This window comes from Candoia aspera, chromosome 4 (genome assembly GCF_035149785.1).
Source record: "Candoia aspera isolate rCanAsp1 chromosome 4, rCanAsp1.hap2, whole genome shotgun sequence".
NCBI lineage: Eukaryota > Metazoa > Chordata > Lepidosauria > Squamata > Boidae > Candoia > Candoia aspera.
In genome coordinates this window covers 97268187-97288849 of record NC_086156.1, presented here as the reverse complement: position 1 = coordinate 97288849, position 20663 = coordinate 97268187, and the positions used below count along the sequence as shown (strand labels likewise).

The following is a 20663-nucleotide window of genomic DNA, read 5'->3' as shown; positions in this document are numbered from 1 at the left end:
AATTTCATTTTACGGAGGTCCTACCATACTGAGATCTTTTCAGTTACCCTGAGGTTTAAATTTATGCCTAATAAAACCCATAACTGAGATATTAATAGGCTGAGATTGCATATGCCTCAAAGCAAAGTTGAGAATCTGCTAGGTAAGTAGAGGGAACCAAGAAAGGAAGATGTAACTCAAGGCTGAGATGGTAGCAATAATAGCCACAATGAAGACACTAGTCCAGCCTTCCCCAACCTGCTGATCAAAATATATGAATGACTACAAGTCTCATTAGCCCCAGCCGGGATAAGCATGTTGGGAGTTTTGATTTGAGGCAGCTTAGGAAAGACTTGGGTTATAGCACTGGACACTGGTAGAAGGTACTTGATCAAGTGTTCTTGGGCCAGTCCTTTTCTGATGCCCAGTTGTGTCTTTATTGTTTTCAGAAGGAAATGGGAAGACTATACCTCTATCATTCAATCAATTACAGTACCCAGATCATTTTTTGTAGGATCCTCTGTCGCATATGATAGAAAATCCAAATGTTCTTTTTTCCTTCCCTAAAGGTAAACTTTAGTACAGTAGTAAAGTAAATATGCTTGAACAGGTATCTATCATTATATCCTTCCTTTCCTCTACCAAAACTTAGTTGTGCACATGGAGACCACTGATAACCTCCCATCAAGACCAGCAGTGACATCAGAGCAGGACTTTGGGACAGACATCTGGCTCACATCTTGAAGTAGGTGGAGTAATGCACATTATCATCTAAAGAGGCATCTCTTCTAAAACCATTATGTCCAGAGGCTAAGATTATTTAACTGCTCAACTTTGGTGTTGGAGAAGACTCCTGAGAATGCTGTGGACAGCCAAGAAAACAAACCAATGGATCATCAAACAAATCAACCCAGACTTCTCACTCGGGGCACAAATGACCAGGCTCTATTTATCCTACTTAGGATACATTATGCAAAGACCCAGCTCTCTGGAGAAGGCCCCAAAACTAGGAAAGGTGGAAGGAAAGAGAAGAAGAAGACAACCAGCAGCAAGGTGGGTGGACTCAGTTACAGTGATGATGGGTGCACCATTGAAAGACCAGGTTAGGGATAGATTGTCATGGAGAAAATCTATGAGGTTGCTAAGAGTCAAAAACAACTTGAAGGCACATAATCAATCAATCAGTCAGTCAATCAATCAATCAATCAATCAATCAACTAATCCAGGAAGTTACTGAACCCAAATCTGTGTCCCTTTAGGCTTGAAGTGTGTATCAGAATTTGCAGTTCAGACTATGCCAAGCTATGTCCTTTCAAATGTAGCATAAAATTGCAACCTTGGGTGCTCTGTCCCCTTCTAGCTAATGTGACCCTGATGATACCTCTTCTTGTTACTAACTCATCAAGCCTTCACATATGTTCCTAGCATCCATCCCAGGAGGCATGACTAAGCCTCTTTTCACAAAAGAACACAGCTAGAGAGCAATATTTTTTTCTTATCTTACCGCGTTGACACATCCTGAGGCTTTCCAGTTCGTGGGGGATCTGTCTGCCTGTTTGAGAAGTCTAATCCTGCAGCCCATTCTGGGGCCTTTTGAAGAAACGTAGGTTTCATTTTCGTGGGACACAAAATGTCCAAGATTACAGGCTTCTGATTATCTGGTTTCAGGGGCAAAAAATCTCCCCCCCCCCCCGTTATTTTTACGACTGATTTCAGGGCGGAAGAGTAACGAATGGAGCAGCAAGTAATTTTTCTTAAGTTCCTCTTTTTTCTCTCTGAGGAAAAAGGAAATAGGGTCACGTGAACAAGGTCTCCCTTATCCTTCAGATTTCTCTCTCTCTCAACGTGGACTTTTCCAAAACCTCCTACGTATTTCAGTTTTGCTCTCTGTTTGCTCCCAGGGCCTCCCTCCTTTCTAACAGAATATTATGAAAAGTACCCTTAATCAAATGCCCTGTGATCCCTACTTCAAGTTTCCCCAAAGCAAGTTTTCCATCCCATGCTAAGTAGCTGCCATAGATCCTTTTCAGTTCTGACTAAAATTAACAAAGGCCTGCCTTGGCACTGCACATTTTACTATTCTGATACAGCCCTAAACTTTCAGTATAGCATTTTGATGTTGAAAGTGATCTCAGATGTTATCTAAACAATCTCCCTGGCCAACAAGCATCTACACCATCCTAACAGATAAGCCCCTGACCTCTGCTGATGTTGTTTAAACAAAGGAGGAATGTATTCTTTTCAAACAACAAATAATATTTCAATGGCACTGAGGTGTTTATCTTCCGTTTGGTTGGATTTTTAATTCTTCATCCTGCAAAAATATTATAAAGGACAAAATTGGGATCCTGGGAAGAGTGGAATATTGCCTGTAACAAAACCCCATGATGTCAGAACGATGACACAACTGTGATTATGTCATCATGCATATGTCATCATTTACTTCTTCTTGCCGCTGCCTGTGGCCTATGTGGGTCTTAGCTTTTGTCATTATCTAGGCCAAAAAGATTATGGATGCTTCCAGATGTCTTCTAGGTCTATGCGCTAACGTCACTGTGCACCTAATCCATCTTTTCTGCCTTATATTGATGAGATCATTGGGCCATCTAGCACCTAAGTTCCTGTCCTTTGGCTGAAGAGAAAAATGCGACTCACTAGGAGCTTAGGCGTGGCCTCCAACATTCCTGCAGATCCTGTTGCTGACCATCAGCAAACCTCAGATTGCTTCTTTGCTTTGCTTTCTCTTCTCTTCTCCTCTAAATATGAATATGAGACTATTTGAGTGAGCATATATGAGAGAATAAAAGATTTTTCGCTCTCTTACTAAACCTGAGAATCAGTTGAGATGTGATGTGATGGGCTTCACTATGTATGTATATATTAATGTTGAAATGTAAGAATTAAATGATTAAATTGATTATAAGGTAAAAATTAATATCTAATTCATTTAATTTTCACCTCTGTTCACTTGTATGGTTATTTTTTGTAGTTTTCTCTGTGACGATTTGTCCCTGACCTGGTCCCTCAGCTCTTCCAATGGTTTATCTATTGCCATTGTAACTGAGTCTACTCATCTTGCTGCTGGTCATCCTCTTCTCCCAGAGCCTTCTCCAGAGAGCTAGATCTTCTTGTAATGTTTCTGAAGTACAGGTAGTCCTTGGGTTGCAACGGCAACTGGGACTGGAATTTACGTTGCTAAGCGATGCGGTCATAAAGTGTGATGTCATGTGAACGCATCACTTAGCAATGGCAATCCCAGCAGTCCCAGTTGCCATCATTACCCCAAGGCTGTGTAGATCGTTGAGGACCTCATGTGACCACGACATGGGAAGAGGTGGGAGTCCCAGGCAAGCACATTGGTGGGCAAAAGCTGCAGGTGAGAGCTACAGGTGGATGGGTGGATGCCACAGGAAGGTGCTATGGAGCATGGGCAGGTGTGTGGGTGCAGTGGGCAGGTGCTCTGGAGTGTGGGCAGGTTAGTGGGTAAAAAAGTGATGGAAGCGGGAGCAACTTGCGACCTCCTGCTGGCTTCCCCATTGACTTTGCTTGTGGGAAGCCAGCAGGGAAGGTCTCAAATGGTGATTACATGACTGCAGGATGCTGTAACCATTGTAATTGCGAGCCAGTTGCCAAGCAGCCAAATTGCAATCGCATGACCACGTGAACACTGCAATAACCGCAACTTCGTGGACTGGTAAGTCCTCCTTATTCAGCACCATCACTAACTTTGAATAGTCACTGAGTGAGTGGTCGTACCCCAAGGACTACCTGTGGATGATTTGAACCTGGTCATTTGTGCCTTGAGGAAGAATTCTGGGTTGATTTGTTCGATGATCCATTGGTTGGTTTTCTTGGCTGTCCATGGTATTCTCAGGAGACTTCTCCAACTCCAAATTTCAAAATCATCCATACTCTTCCTATCCTGCTTCATTAAAGTCCAACTGTCGCTTCCATAGAGTGTCATGGGGAATACCATGGCTTGCACAGTTCTGATCTGTGTAGGTGTAGACACATCACGGCATTTGAATATCTTTTCCAAGGCCTTCATGGCCGCTCTACAAAGTGGTAGTCTGTGGTATATTTCTTGATTGCTTGTTCCTTTAATGTTGATGGTTGATCCTACGAGGCAGAAGCTATCTACCAGTTCAATATCTTCATTGTCAATTCTAAGGCTTGTTGTTCTACCTGTTGTCATTAGTTTGGTCTTCTTTATATTTTATTTTAGTCCCATTTTTTCACTGTGCCCCTTAACCTTTATTACCACAGCTTATAGATCCTTTGCATTTTGGGGCTATCAGGGTAGTGTCATCAGCATAGCTCAGGTTATTGATGTTACTTCTTCCAAGTTTAAAACCATGCATACAGCCTTCTTGCACTCTTTTGCCAATCTGGAGCCAGTCAGTTTCACCATGTTCTGTCTGTACTGTGGCTTCCTGAACTGTATATAAGTTCCTCATGAGGATGAGATGTTCTGGGTTTTCAATTTTTCTGAGCCCGTTCCCCAGCTTGATGTGATCACTGCAAAGGAATTTCTCTAATCAATGAAGCACACAGTAACTACTTTTTGGTATTCTTTGGCTTTCTCAATTATCCAGCATATACCAGCAATAATGTCTTATGTTCCTTGTCCTTTTCTAAAGCCAGCTGGAACATCTGGCATCTCTTTTTCCACATAGGGCTGGAAAATCTGCATTGGATGATTCTAAGCATTATTTTGCTAGCTTGTGATATACAGTGTGCAAACTATTGTACAATAATATTGTACAATAGTTTGCACACTCTATATTAGAACGTAGACTGACCTCTTCCAATCTGTTGGCTAGTGTGTTATTGTCCAGATTTGTTGGCAAGATTGGTTAGAATGTTTACTGATTCTTCTTCTGTTGCTTGTGATATTTCTGTGGTATTCCATCACTTACTATAGCCTTCTGAGTTGGTAATGACCAGAGTGCTGAAATGACTTCCTTTTCTAGAGGTTCTTGTAAGTAGGGAATATATTCTGAGGTAACTTGGATGTTGTCATCTGTACTGAACAGTATTTCAGTATACTCCTTCCAGCTTCCTCTGATCTTCTTTGAATCCTTTGACAGAATTAGTGTCTGTCCATTGGCATCTTTTAGCATACCAGTGTGAGGTCTGCTAGTGAAACACAGATCCCGCGTTTATATGGCATGCCGGCAGTCTTCGTTGCCATCTTTAAGAACTTGTACCAATGATCAAGCTGTTGTGTTAAGACTGAGAATGGCCATATGGACTTTTTCAAGATTACCACCAGGGTTAGACGAAGTTGTATCTTGTCCCCACTCCTCTTCCTTGTGGCCCTTGACTATGTCATGCAGCGAGCTGAAGTACACACTGGGACAGGCATCCATTAGACTGACCAAAGTTACCCTGGTGACCTGGATTTTGCTGAGAATATCACCTTGCTTGAGGAAGACAAGTTGAAACTACAACATGCCACAACTGTCTTGAACAATGAGGCAAATAAAGTTGGCCTCAGAATAAGTGCCGAGAAATTGAAGATCATGCACATGAGCTCCACGGCCCCAGTACGGGGAATTGTACTTGGACTGCAGCAGTTAGAGGAAGTGGAGAGGTTCACCTATCTGGGTAGTGTGATCGCCTGGAATGGAGATGCAGAGGTGGACGTTAAGTGCCACATTGGGAAGGCGATAGCTGTTTTTCGGAGGATGAATAAGTTCTGGTCCTCACCGTCCATATTGCTGAAGGTTAAGCTCCATCTGTTCACTTCTATCGTGATCCCAACAGCTATTTATGCCAGCGAGACTTGGAAGGCATCAGCAAGTACCAACAGGAGGCTCGATGTCTTCCAACAGAGATGCCTCTGCCGAATTCTAAAGATCTGATATTTTGATCACATCACTAATGAGGAGGTGCTCCAAAGGATAGTTCGTGTGAACTTTATAACATTGTTGCCCATAGAAGACTTCAACTGGCTGGTCACATCTTCCACATGGAGAACAACTGAATCCCTAAAGTGGCAATGAGTTGGACTTCTTCTGATGCTAAACGACAATGAGGATGCCCTCAAATAACATGGCGAAGAACACTGACGCAAGACCTGAAGGCATTGCATATCACATGGAAGGATGCCGAAACACTCGCCCAAGACCGAAAGAGCTGGAGAACCCTTACTGCCTGATTTGCCACATAGCATGGACTCAGGAGAGAGAGAGTGAAACTGACCAGAACCCAACAACTGCCAGGGGCAGGATAGGGAGAGGATGGGTCTATCTTTGCTTCCTGGCAGAAATTATTGGTCATGAAATGATTATTTTTTTTAAAAAAACTATATGAAATTTATAGAAGAATTGTATCTGTGAAGAAAGAAATTCTGTAATGGTATGTGGGAATGACCTTGGGAGACTGGGCCCAGAGACACTGCCTAGGAAATGGTCAGAGAAGAGACAGCATAGTCTGCAGCTGGATAGTGAGTGGGACAAGAAGCTCAGAAGGGACCCTCCCTAATTTCTTGGGGGTAAAGGAGATGGCGGGAGAATTGTACTTCAGACTTGCAAGATTCTGTTAATGTAGCCTTACAATAAAGTAGAATTAGCTCAACTGGTTGTGTTTCCTGTCTGGTCTGCCTGGTAAGGCTGACATTAATCTTGCAAGTCTCATACTCTCTTCCAAAGAGAGGAATTTCAGGAATGGCCTCCAATCCTCAAGGAACTCCATTATCCAGCTATGGACTACGCTGTCTCTTATCTGACCATTCCCTAGGCAATGTCTCTGGGTCCAGTCTCCCAAGGTCATTCCCACATACAGCTCCAAATTCAGGTAAAAATGACTCTACAGATAGCAACTACATTCTTCATTTTGCTGACTGCCAATCACCCAAGACCTTTCCTCTAGTATCTCCTAATCACAGACACTTCAGTCCAATCCCATGCTCCATGCAGGAACCTAGTTTAAAGCAAGCAGAATCTGCCTTCTTGCAGCTTAGACTCTGTGTCCTGTACAATTTGATTTTATGTCCCGTACAACAGAGAACAAGTTCCTTTCAGATGGATGCAGCAAAAAAGTGGGGTAGGGACCATCTCTTATGTATGAAACAGAAGTACTAGAATGCTACAGTATCATAACTTTTCCCCACATGTATGAACTCTGCTGTGTTCATCTTATAAACACAATTGATATTTCACTGTATTGTTTGTCATATGCCCACTGAACAGCAATTGTATTTCACAAAATTACTTTCAATGTAGTGCCTTATCTCTGTGTAGATCTGCCTCCGTATGTGACTCTGTTTGGAGGAAGGATAGGGTTAAACTGTATCACACATTGTTTATTAATAGAATTGTCTTAGCTATGCAAAACCTGGAGCTGGTTATCTCAATCAATGATATTGTTGCTGCATGATGATTCAGCACAGAGCTGAAACTGGAAGCTGGGTTTCCCACACGCAACTCAAAACTTCTAGTAGCTGTACTGCAGAGGTTTATAAATAATCACTATAAACCTACAAAGAAAGTTAGAAGCAGGACATTGACTTGGAGAACTTTGTACGTATCATTTCAGAACCCTGTTGCTAAAAAGGTTGTTCACAAGAATTACGAGCTGAGACCATGAGTTAAAATCAGTCCAACAGCAAAAGGCTGCCACAGGGGAGTTTTCCCGTTGCATCTCTCCATTATAACCACTGATGTTCATACAGGAGGCTAAAAGCATTGCTTGAGATGTGCTCAGCACTGGAGTAGTTAATAGATGTTTGCAGCATGAATTTTTCAGGAGGACCAGTGCTCATGAGAAAAGGTGTTAATTTTTTTCTTTTCAGCTGAAGTCCCAACAAAAGTTGTCCTTCTGAAGACATTTACCCTTTGTTGTTTATTCGTTCAGTCGCTTCCGACTCTTCGTGACTTCATGGACCAGCCCACGCCAGAGCTTCCTGTCGGTCGTCAACGCCCCCAGCTCCCCCAGGGACGAGTCCGTCACCTCTAGAATATCATCCATCCACCTTGCCCTTGGTCGGCCCCTCTTCCTTTTGCCCTCCACTCTCCCTAGCATCAGCATCTTCTCCAGGGTGTCCTGTCTTCTCATGATGTGGCCAAAGTATTTCAGTTTTGCCTTGAATATCATTCCCTCAAGTGAGCAGTCTGGCTTTATTTCCTGGAGGATCGACTGGTTTGATCTTCTTGCAGTCCAAGGCACCCTCAGAATTTACCTCCAACACCTCCAACATTTCCTCCAACATTTACCCTAGAAATGCTAATAGCAGTTGAAGTTTTAGTTTTCATCAGGATAGTATCCCAGCCAGCATAACCAATGATTTAATATGACACAATCTGGTTAGGAAAGGCTGTCCTAGAAGTAGCAGCACAGCTAACTGCTATTAATGCCAAATAAATCTTGATTTGACCCTTAATAAGGGTAAAAATCCTGCTGATAAAATCTTCTCCCCTGAACCTATGATTCAGGAGATTCATGTGATCATGAAACTCCCTCATATATATGTCATCAAGAAAGACTTCAATCTAATTTTCAGTTTCTTTTTGAACTCAAATTGGCAGCTTATTCATTTCAAATAATCCATTCTATCAAAAAACATTTGACTGTACTGCAACTATTACTCACCAAGTAGAGTTGTACTAGTATTGTGTACATTAGAAATACATGTTTATTTTCAATGATGTCTTAGGTCAATGTTTCAGTTGTGCATCATCCAGAATCTTTGGTGTGGGCGATATAAAAATGATATAAATAAACAATACACCTCCCCCCATTTACCTATTTTGACTGCAATTTTCAAAAACAAAAGCCTGATCCCTCCAGAAGAATGGACCACTGTTGCAAAGCTCTGGATGCTGAAGTACAGTATGAATCAGATATTTATCTACCACTTCAATGAATTTACCGAAAGACGTGAACCAATCTGCACCTGAGAGATCAATCAGTATCTATATCAGGGTCATCCCTTTGCTCATTTCTTTGAAACCACTTTCCTAGCTGGATCTTTAAATAAATAAATGGAAAAGCTTTTAGTTCCTTTGCATTGATGCAAACGTCTGGAATCTGCTCCGTAAACTCAAGCCGGTCTTCGTGTGTGCTAGTATGAAGGATTTACCCAAGCCCTGGGCTTTCTCCAGGACTGAACCTTCTTTTCTGTTGTAGCATTGTTTCCACCTTTTGTTCCTTGCATAGCTTCAGCATAGTGTCTAACAACTTGCTTCTTTTATTTACAGTCCAAGACTAATATTTAAAAGAAGATATTATGATACATTAAATATAAAACAATGATATAGTTTTCTTAAAAATAGTACGTATACAGAAAATCTCTGAAAGCCATGACTGTTGTTAAAAATTTAGCAGACTTATTAGAGATGCAGCCTAATTCCAGCTGAATAAGGAAATTAAGGGTGGAATAAGGAACTCGGATTATGGCCTTCAAACATTTGGATTGGATAGCTTCTGATCTAGAAGCATCTTTATAAATCCATAATGGGGCCCCATTTAGCACTGAGCCCAGTAATTTACCTTGAATAATTTGACAGCTGTTGCTTCATAGTTAACACACATATTCAGTAATGGCAAAAATGCTTTTTATAACAAGGTCCTTTGCTTGATTGATCTAGCGAGTAGATGGTTGAAAATGTATGCCTCAGTACTTAAAGGTCATGACTTGCTCAGTAGGTCTATTGTTAATCTTCCATCACGGACTTGAAAAAGCTTTCTGGAAAATATTAAGACCGCTGTTTTAGAGTAATTGATCTCATAGCATTCTCTATGTCAATAGGAAGATAATGCTTCAAGGTATCTACACAGGCCCATCTGGGTTATGGAAAGAATAGCTGCATCACCAACACAGAGAAGGATGGGAACAGGGCGATGGGCAGAGAGGGACAGTAAAAGTCTGGTTTAGCAAAGACTTCAACCATATCATTAATTTATAAATCAAACAATAATGGGGATAGAATGCAGCCTTGTTTTACACCTTTTGGTATAGGGCTAGGTCTAGTTAGATCTCCTTTACAATTCGTTTCTTTTTTATTATTGTGAAGAAACTCACTGTAGCCCATCCACACTAATGAGAGGTTATGACTGAACATGCACGGACTTCTACATATTTCACTAGCCCACCTCATCCCTCCCCACCCCAGTACTGACATTTGCTTCCTCCAAATACACAAATAGTGAACGATTTGTACAGGTGTTTTGCCCAGCTGTGAATCACATTTCATTATAAATTTTCAGCACCGTAATTGTAGAACTACAAAGTGTTTCTCATTGCTATGCTCTTTGATAAACTGTACTGTCAAAATATCAGAAATCCCTTGTTTTCTAACAGGGAAAGAAGTCAATTACAAAGGCAGGATTCATGAGAACAGTTAAGGGAGATTAAGGTATAATGGAATTATCCCAAGAGAGCAATGATTTAAACATGAATTGCTTGGCATTCCCTTACAACCCACTCTGAACAAACACAATCCCGTAGCACTTCCACGCATTCAAAGATTTATGTTTCTGTTCTTTCTCCCTAACAGATTCGTCCAGCTGAGAGAAAAACAAGCTATATAAAACAAGAACAGATTACTCTGTGCACATTTCAAGGAAGATCACTCTGAAAGCAGACTAGACTGAATAAAGGCAGTTTGCAAAAAGGTAGCACAACAGTTTAATAAGTTACAAAGTCTTCATTAAGTTATGATTTATTTTCTTTACAGGTCAATCTGTATACTATATGAATATTCAACTTACTTCAGTGAGAGACTTGGGGGAATACTTTTTAATCAAAAAAAGAGAGATCTGACAGCACTATGCCACATCTAGGTCTTTGCTCAAGACTGTAAACATTTATTTTCCTTTTTCTGCTAATTAAACAAAATGTATACATAACTTATTACTTACTATTCTGTATGGGCTGTGTTACAGACACCTTCATATTTTTAATGATGCTGTTTCTGGTATCCCTGGCTAAAGCATCTTCCAGCAAACAGAAGAAAATTTAAATAGCATAATCCATCCATAACAAAATTGAGGGTTCAGATCCAGCACCTTCCTGTGTTCTCAGGACACCCAGCACCACAAGTACCAAGAAATTCACTAATCTTACCATGGACCTTGACACAATCCAAAAAACATTCAACCTTCTTAGTTTCTCTTTCTTTCTCTCTGTCTCCTTGGACCTCTGACTTCTTGTTTGTCGGACCAGCTTCCATTCCAAAAATCTCCATGTTTCTTTTGCTGATGGACACTCATTGATGAAATGATGCATCATGTTTTTATGTGATTTCCATCCCATGCAGGATTTAAGTTTAATCGAAGACCCCATCAGCATCTCCTAGAGTCATTCAACCATTGCGCTGCCAAAAGAACATGGCTTCACCCCAAAGCCCGCCCCAGAAGTGGTGTTGCACAGACTTACAGCTTGTCTCCTGCGTTACTACACATAACTACATGAAGCCAAAGGCTGCATTTCCCTTCATACTGCTAGCTTGAGAGTGCTCTTTGATCCTCTTCTGTCCCCAGATTTTCAGGTGAAAGTGGAGGCAAAGTGTGTGTTTACACAATTGCCTTCAGTGCTCCAGCTACAGGTTTTACTCAAATGGTCCAGCTTGGCTACAGTAACCCATGCCCTGATTACATCATACTTGCACTATTATATTACAGGAACACGCAGAACTTTCAACTGTTGTAAAAAGTAGCAAGCATCCACATTACATTGGGCTACAGGTAGCCCTCGTTTAGCAACTGCCTCGGACAGCAACCATTTGCAGTTATGATGATGATGAAAAAGTAACCTTTGCAGGTCCGTAAAGCAAAGGAAAGCTGAAGTAAGATGATAAGCACAGTTGCGGTCATGTGATTTTCCACTTAGCAGCCGCTTCACTTAACGACCAAGTTGCTAGTCCCAATTGTGGTCTCTAAATGAGGACTACCTATATTATGGAACATCTTGCCCTGGCTCCCAATTATTCCTGGGCACAATTCAAATAATTGATTTTGACATTTAAAACCACTTAATTTTTAAGGGTTAGTGCCTGGCTATCAAAGGGACTACTTATGTCAATCTGGATGGTAGAAGTTACTGAGATTTCTTCTAGGAAACTTCCCCAGGGCAATGTTTTCCAACTTGGGCAATTTCCAGATGTATAGAATTCAACTCCCAGAATTCTCAACAACAGGAAATTCTAGGATCTGGAGGTGCCCAGCTATCAGGAGGGTGCCCAGTAGGGAAATGCTACCATTGGGCTACCACACCTCAGCTGAAATATCTGAATGACCGCTATGTGACCATAGAATGTTAACATTCCTGTATCTCTTTGTTACCATCCAGTGGTATTCCAGATTTTTGCAATCCAAATACCTTATCCCTAATACAAGCGCTTGCAGAAAAGGTCAAAGAAAGGGCTTTTCCCTGCAAAATATATCTCTTTCAGAGCTGCAATTGCCTTCCAAACTGCATTCTCTGAATTCATAAAGCAAGTTTCTTTTTAACTTGGACTTTTAAATTATCTTGAACATTTTATTAGTGCTTTTATGTTTTTATGATGGCTACAATGCCACATTTATAGTGCATTTATTATTTTATTTTTTAGATCTATACGCTGCCTTCCCGCAGGGGTATTAGGTGGTGTACATATTCCTTCCTTGGCATTTTCCCCATAACCACAAGCTTGTGATGTTGACTGGGTTGAGAATGAGTTTCTGGTTCAAAGTTACTAAGTTTCAGTCACTAACAGCAGATTTTAACTTGGTTCTCCCTCGGTTAGGGAGATTAGTCTTCTGTAATGATGATTAGAAGGACAGAATAAAAATATGAACAATATACATGGGGAAGCCACAAATTATTACATTTTCAGGAGAAGGATGTTTGAGTTGGCTGTGAATTTTCTCTTTTTTCATTGATGAAAAAAAAATGCTTTCCCAGAATTTCAGGCATCAGCATGATTGCCTGCAACATGCTGGCAGCTTTTCCTTTGTAATTTGGAATGCAAAATCCCAAGCCAATTATGCCACATTGGCATTATTCAGTCTAGTGCCCTTCCAAATATTTATCTCATAATTCTTAGCCAGCATGGTCTTGGTTCCCACACTGTTTAGCTATGTTGGTTGAGTTTCCATCCCAACGCACCTTAAGGGTTCCATACTGGGAAGCAAGGAAATCAAATCCATTACTTTAAAATAAGTTTGAGTGTCAATTTTCACATCAGATGAGATCTGCCACATTCCTGGAATTTTACAGAAAGTCCAGTTGTTGCCATTTTCCCCTGTGAAGTCCCTTGTGCTGTTTTATTTCTTTCCCCATCATTTTCTCATCACAAAAATTTAATTAAGATGGGGAATGATAACATGGTTATCACATGAACTGATAGTGCCAGGTATAGGCATCTGTTCCTAACCACAATGATGCCAAAATAATAGAATGTGCTTTGTGACATCATAATGCAAGTTCCACCCTTTCATAATTGCATTGTAATGTATGCAAGCACAATACAGGCAGTGTGTGTTGTGATGGTGCATGTCTCATCACTCCCCACTCCAGTGCCACCTATGGTGTTAGAAATGTTTAGCTAGCGATAGGCATGCACTAATTTATTTCTTTATTTAATTTTTATTCTGCCTTTATAAATTTTTATAAATAACCCAAGGCGGCAAACATACCTAATACTCCTCCTCCTATTTTCCCCACAACAACCCTGTGAGGTGAAATTGCTACAAAGCAGATGACTTTAAATGAAGTTGTGTACACATGGTTCGTTTAAATTCTGTACCCCATATACTTTGCTTTCTTCAGCAAAGGATCGTTACCTTGTCGTGGTGCTGGAGCTTGAGCACCTCAATGATGCCATGAGCTAAACCGTGAAGGACCACCCAAGACGGGAAGGTCATGACAGAGAGGTCAGACTAAATGCGATCCCTGGGGAAGGTAATGGCAACCCACCCCAGTATTCTTGCCATGAAAACTCAATGGATCAGTACAACCAGAGATATGTCGGTATACCATCGGAAGATGAGACCTCCAGGTCGGAAGATGGTCAAAATGCTACTGGGGAGGAACAGAGGATGAGTTCAACTAGCCCCAGACGTGATGACGCAGCTAGCTCAAAGCCGAAAGGATGGCTAGCGGCCAACGGTGCTGGTGGTGAATGGCGAATCCCATGTTCTAAGGATCAACGCACCATTGGAACCTGGAATGTAAGATCTATGAGCCAGGGCAAATTGGATGTGGTTATTGGTGAGATGTCAAGAGTAAAGATAAGACATTTTGGGCGTCAGTGAACTGAAATGGACTGGAATGGGCCACTTCACATCAAATGACCACCAGATCTACTACTGTGGACAAGAGGACCACAGAAGAAATGGAGTAGCCTTCATAATTAATAGTAAAGTGGCTAAAGCAGTGCTTGGATACAATCCAAAAAATGATAGAATGATCTCAATTCGAATTCAGGGCAAGCCATCTAACATCACAGTGATCCAAATATACGCCCCAACCACAGATGCTGAAGAAGCTGAAGTACAGCAGTTCTATGAGGATCTGCAGCACCTACTGGACAACACGCCTAAAAGAGATGTTATTTTCATCACAGGAGACTGGAATGCTAAGGTGGGCAGTCAAATGACACCTGGAATTACAGGTAAGCATGGCCTGGGAGAACAAAACGAAGCAGGACATAGGCTGATAGAATTTTGCCAAGACAACTCACTCTGCATAACAAACACTCTCTTCCAACAACCTAAGAGATGGCTTTATGCATGAACTTCACCAGATGGACAACACCGAAATCAGATTGACAACATCCTTTGCAGCCAAAGGTGGCGGACATCTATACAGTCGGTAAAAACAAGACCTGGAGCTGAATGTAGTTCAGATCACAAACTACTTCTTGCGCAATTTAGGATCAGACTAAAGAGATTAGGGAAGACCCACAGATCAGCTAGATATGAGCTCACTAATATTCCTAAGGAATATGCAGTGGAGGTGAAGAATCGATTTAAGGGACTGGACTTAGTAGATAGGGTCCCTGGACAGAAGTTTGCAACATTGTTCAGGAGGCGGCAACAAAATACATCCCAAAGAAAGAGAAAACCAAGAAGGCAAAATGGCTGTCTGCTGAGACACTAGAAGTAGCCCAAGAAAGAAGGAAAGCAAAAGGCAACAGTGATAGGGGGAGATATGCCCAATTAAATGCAAAATTCCAGACGCTAGCCAGAAGAGATAAGGAATTATTTTTAAACAAGCAATGCACCGAAGTGGAAGAAGACAATAGAATAGGAAGGACAAGAGACCTCTTCCAGAAAATTAGAAACATTGGAGGTAAATTCCAGGCAAAAATGGGTATGATCAAAAACAAAGGTGCCAAGGACCTAACAGAAGAAGAAGAGATCAAGAAAAGGTGGCAAGAATATACAGAAGACCTGTATAGGAAGGATAACAATATCGGGGATAGCTTTGACGGTGTGGTCAGTGAGCTAGAGCCAGACATCCTGAAGAGTGAGGTTGAATGGGCCTTAAGAAGCATTGCTAATAACAAGGCAGCAGGAGACGACGGCATCCCAGCTGAACTGTTCAAAATCTTGCGAGATGATGCTGTCAAGGTAATGCATGCTATATGCCAGCAAATTTGGAAAACACAGGAATGGCCATCAGACTGGAAAAAATCAACTTATATCCCCATACCAAAAAAGGGAAACACTAAAGAATGTTCAAACTATCGAACAGTGGCACTCATTTCACATGCCAGTAAGGTAATGCTCAAGATCCTGCAAGGTAGACTTCAGCAATTCATGAGGCAAGAATTGCCAGATGTACAAGCTGGGTTTAGAAAAGGCAGAGGAACTAGGGACCAAATTGCCAATATCCGCTGGATAATGGAAAAAGCCAGGGAGTTTCAGAAAAACATCTATTTCTGTTTTATTGACTATTCTAAAGCCTTTGACTGTGTGGACCATAACAATTGTGGCAAGTTCTTAGTGGTATGGGGATACCAAGTCATCTTGTCTGCCTCCTGAAGAATCTGTATAACGACCAAGTAGCAACAGTAAGAACAGACCACGGAACAATGGACTGGTTTAAGATTGTGAAAGGAGTATGGCAGGGCTGTATACTCTCACCCTACCTATTCAACTTGTACGCAGAACACATCATGCGACATGCTGGGCTTGAGGAATCCAAGGCTGGAGTTAAAATCGCTGGAGGAAACATTAACAATCTCAGGTATGCAGATGATACCACTTTGATGGCTGAAAACGAAGAGGAACTGAGGAGCCTTATGATGACGGTGAAAGAAGAAAGTGCAAAAGCTGGCTTGCAGCCAAACCTCAAAAAAACCAAGATTATGGCAACCAGCTTGATTGATCACTGGCAAATAGAGGGGGAAAATGTAGAAGCAGTGAAAGACTTTGTATTTCTAGGTGCGAAGATTACTGCAGGTGCTGACTGCAGTCAGGAAATCAGAAGACGTTTAATCCTTGGGAAAAGAGCAATGACAAATCTCGATAAAATAGTCAAGAACAGAGACATCACACTGACAACAAAGGCCTGCATAGTTAAAGCAATGGTGCTCCCTGTAGCAACATGTGGCTGCGAGAGCTGGACCATAAGGAAGGCTGAGAGAAGGAAGATAGATGCTTTGGAACTGTGGTGTTGGAGGTAAATTCTGAGAGTGCCTTGGACTGCAAGAAGATCAAACCAGTCCATCCTCCAGGAAAGAAAGCCAGACTGCTCGCTTGAGGGAATGATATTAAAGGCAAAACTGAAATACTTTGGCCACATCATGAGAAGACAGGACACCCTGGAGAAGATGCTGATGCTGGGGAGAGTGGAAGGCAAAAGGAAGAGGGGCCGACCAAGGGCAAGGTGGATGGATGATATTCTAGAGGTGACGGACTCGTCCCTGGGGGAGCTGGGGGTGTTGACAACCGACAAGAAGCTCTGGCGTGGGCTGGTCCATGAAGTCACGAAGAGTCGGAAGCGACTAAACAAATAAACAACAAATATACTCGCTTTAACAAAATATCCAAAGGGTCCTATGAATTTCCCATAGCTATCTAGTTCTGTTATTAATTATATTGACTGTGAGCTATGACAAAAAGGCCTTTTGCATAAGCCACTTACCCATGGTTAATTTAAAAGTGGTAAGAGAATTAAGCAACCTTCTGTGTTTGTGAGGCACACTGAATCATAAACTGACCAGATGAGCTTGATTTGCACAACACACTAATCTTATGTGATTCAGGGTGTTGGGCAACATAGCCACAGAGCTACAATAAAGCTGTAAAACCAAATAAAATACAAATTACATGATTTAACGTAGCCCTAGTTGGAGGTAGGTACTGGGCTGAACTCAGTGCTAGTTGCATGCAATGCAATGAGCTAGACTAAAAAAACTGCTGTACCTCCTATCACTTTGTCAAAATTTAATCAAATAAATGGGCACATAGAAAATATTTTTTTAAAAAATTAAGGATTTAGCTGCATTTTCACAGCCAGTAACTCCTCATCCCAGATAGCAGTTAATATGTTTTGACAAATAGATGTTCAGATAAATAGACAACACTGTCTCATGTGTACTCCACCAACAGATGGATTGGCATTGGTGACTTCCTGGGAGAATTACGATCACAGAGTTTCTGGAGAAAGCCAGGCTAACAAGAATCAGAAAACACAACAGATGCGAAAACTAAACAATTATACACATTTAAAGGGGACTTTGACACTGTGGTACAGAGACTGATGATGTTATATTTCTCAGAGAACAAATCCTGCAAGGTATGAAGAGTTGGGAGAATTAAGGGGATTTTAGTTAAGTAATGCCAATGGAAAATCCCAGAGACAGCAGAAACTAGAGGCAGCTGCTGTTGCTGTTTAAGTATTACTGACTCATGGGCAATGTTTTTCTCAGCTCATCCTTGACTGACTCTGTTCTTTATTCTAGCATAAGTCACTCTCACCTGGAAGATACAGGGCCACCCACTCAACTTCCAGCATCCAGGATGTGGCTACCCCGTTACTGTTTTTTTTAAAGGTTGGCCTTGCAACATCTTACAGCAGGGGTGCCCTTTGCGGGCACTGCTTGTGGCTGTCTCTGGGGAAGCAGGCAGAACAGGGCTGAAATACACACGGGCCACTTCGCCCAAAGCCGGTGCCCTGACATTTTTTCTTCTTGTTTTACAAGCGGAGAAATTGAAAGTAAAACCTGCCACAGTCAATAACCGTTTCCTAGAGCAGCCTCTGTTTCTGAGCAGAGGTGTGAAGAGCCCCTACAACTCCACCCACAGAGCTTACCGTCAACTGAGGCTCGAGTGGGAATTGGATGGTTGGGTTCTCCCTTCTGGTTCTAACAATGTTGGCGGGTGCAATCCTCAGCTGGGGGATTTTTTTTTTTTTTTTAAAGGAAATCAGGTTTAAAAGAACTGCGTAACACAGAGCTGCATTTCGAAGATAGACACTTCAGTTGGCAGAGTGCCAGTTCTGCAAAACCTAGTGGAGCGATTTAATCAATAGGCTATAGTGGGGGAAAGAGTACTGTGGTGCAACGTGGTCCCCGTCAGCGGCACAGGAACAAGACCTATCGGCTAGAACAACATTTGCGCCTTTTGCCTGAATGGGTGAAGGGTATTTAAAAACCAGGCAACCCAATTGCTCTTTAGAAACATACCAGCATAATTAGATTGCAGGCATTACATTAGGAGACACATGCTCTGTAATGCAGGTGCCTGGAAGCGGTAAATATTTAGGGCAATATAGATTTCGTGGAGAACAGTAATACACACAAAGCAAGCTTTTGAATTTAAAGCAGCCACCCAGGGCAAGCAAACACACACACCAGGCTATTTCTTTCCAGAGTAAACGATGTTGTTATAGTTTAGAAAGGGAGTAAGTAGCAGTAAGCCAAAGAAATTAAAGGTGTAAGGTAAGAAAACAAGAATACAGCTAAATCTTGTGTATATCAATACCACTCCTTGTATCTTTCTATCATGGCAAATCATCCGTTTCCACCATCTCTTTGTATGAATACCCTGCCTTTTCTTCTTTAAACATCTTACCTCTTTTTGAAAATCTAATTAATTCTGTCCAACTATATCTTTTCTTCCTCTTGATCCATTCACACTTCATTTATCTGCCTGGTATTTCAATCCTCATTCATACTTTCTGTATGAGCAAACCATTTCTGAGCAGCCATGTACTTCTGTATCCAGTCCACATCCATGTAGCACCCATTAATTTTTGCCTCTACCTCTTCTTGATCTACCATACATACTTCTTAAATACCCTCTTTCCACACTGCATTGAACTTACTTTGTTTCTTCCAACAAACCCAACTCTAGCTTCCATATAATAAAGTGATGGAAACATGTTCTTCTAGATGGCTAATTTAGGTTTTTTCAACACACATTCATTCCTTAGAACAGACCACATACTACCCATTACCGTACTACCCATTACCAGCATTTACACACATTTTCTCCATTTTACCATCTTTAGTAACCATTCCACCAAAGGGCTCTACTTTTTTGCCATGTATGTATAAGTTGCAACTATTCACTCCATTATCCTTGCAAATACAACTACTTTCACCTTTAATACATTAATCTTCGAACTTTCCTGGGAAGGAATGGAGAACTGAAGACAGCTCCACTAAAAGCAGAGCCGACGACTGCAGTGGAACGAAGAGCTGGTGAGTAGACTGGCTCTTTGTAATTCCTCTCCAAACAAGGAGAGGACTTGAGATTACCCACAAGTGCTCCAGATAGCTGCTCCTTGTGAGAAGACTGCAAGATATTCCCTCTGGAAGATGAGGGAATAGCCATTTTCCTCAAACTGCAGTCAGCACCTTTAAGGACATTAAGTTTGCTTAGTTCCTTTTCTAATCACTTTCAGAAATTGCTTGTTAACTGCTTTTCAGCTGTTAGGAACCTTTGGATCGACAAGTTTTACAGCACCAGGTGAGTTTCCTTCCATCCTTAGCAAAAGAAGTTTTAAATACAAGTCTAAGGACTTAAAAAAAATTTTTTTTTGAATGAACAGCAAAAGGGTGATTAGAACTTTTATTTTGGAGAGTTACACATGGACTAAGGATCCAGATGGATTTGAAATAAGATTTTGGAATTAACTATAAAGAATCCTTCCTGTGGAAAAATGCTTTTGTTTTGATTTTTAAAAAAAAAAAACATGATAGGATGGGACTTTGAAGGTTGGGCACTAGAGGGAACTAGAAGGAGCTAAAGATTACAATTAAAGGAGAAGAACACTCAGACTTGACTTACAAATACAGAATGAAGCAAAATATTTTAACTTTGGACATATTGAAGGATATTTTTGAACAACAGACCCAGAAGTTAATTTTAAACACAAAAGGCTGATGTCTTAATAATTAAAAGGAATATACAAATAACAAACCAAGAGTGACCTGGATAATTTTCCTATATTGGATTTACAAAAGATGCTTTTTAAAGCTTTGAAGAATTTTGTGAGAAGGGACAAAACAAATGAAATCAAGTTCTGTGACATTATTTGAAGGGACTAAAGAGCAAGATTAGGGAAGGAATATAAAGTAGTTTTATTTGATCAATGTTAAAACAGATATGTTGTTATTTCTGGTAACACTTAATGGACTTTTGCTGATTAGGAATGAAACGGCAAGGTTTTAAGGATTTGATAAGAGATGGGATATGGGAAGAAGAGATCATTTGTTGTATTTTAAGAGAAGGTGATACAT

The 20663-nt window shown here is 41.1% G+C and overlaps 1 protein-coding gene and 1 long non-coding RNA gene across 4 annotated transcripts in view; one reads left to right on the top strand and one right to left on the bottom strand.

Annotated features, from left to right (window-relative positions):
- LOC134495560 (uncharacterized) overlaps nt 1–11570 on the bottom strand; it is a 24649-nt gene extending 13079 nt beyond the window's left edge. For 2 of the 3 annotated variants that reach the window (XM_063301075.1, XM_063301077.1), the window contains exon 1: nt 11051–11570. In XM_063301075.1, coding sequence (XP_063157145.1) covers nt 11051–11171 — 121 coding nt within the window. In that variant the 5' untranslated portion in view covers nt 11172–11570. Of the gene's footprint in view, nt 1–10845 lie in introns of all 3 variants that reach the window. The other variant, XM_063301076.1, reaches the window with a different exon arrangement.
- The window catches only part of LOC134495563 (uncharacterized), a 27890-nt gene that overhangs the window by 631 nt on the left and 6596 nt on the right, over nt 1–20663 (top strand). The window contains exons 2-3 of the long non-coding RNA XR_010067830.1: nt 632–728; nt 10482–10599. This is a non-coding gene — a long non-coding RNA (uncharacterized LOC134495563). The remainder of the gene's footprint in view (nt 1–631; nt 729–10481; nt 10600–20663) is intronic.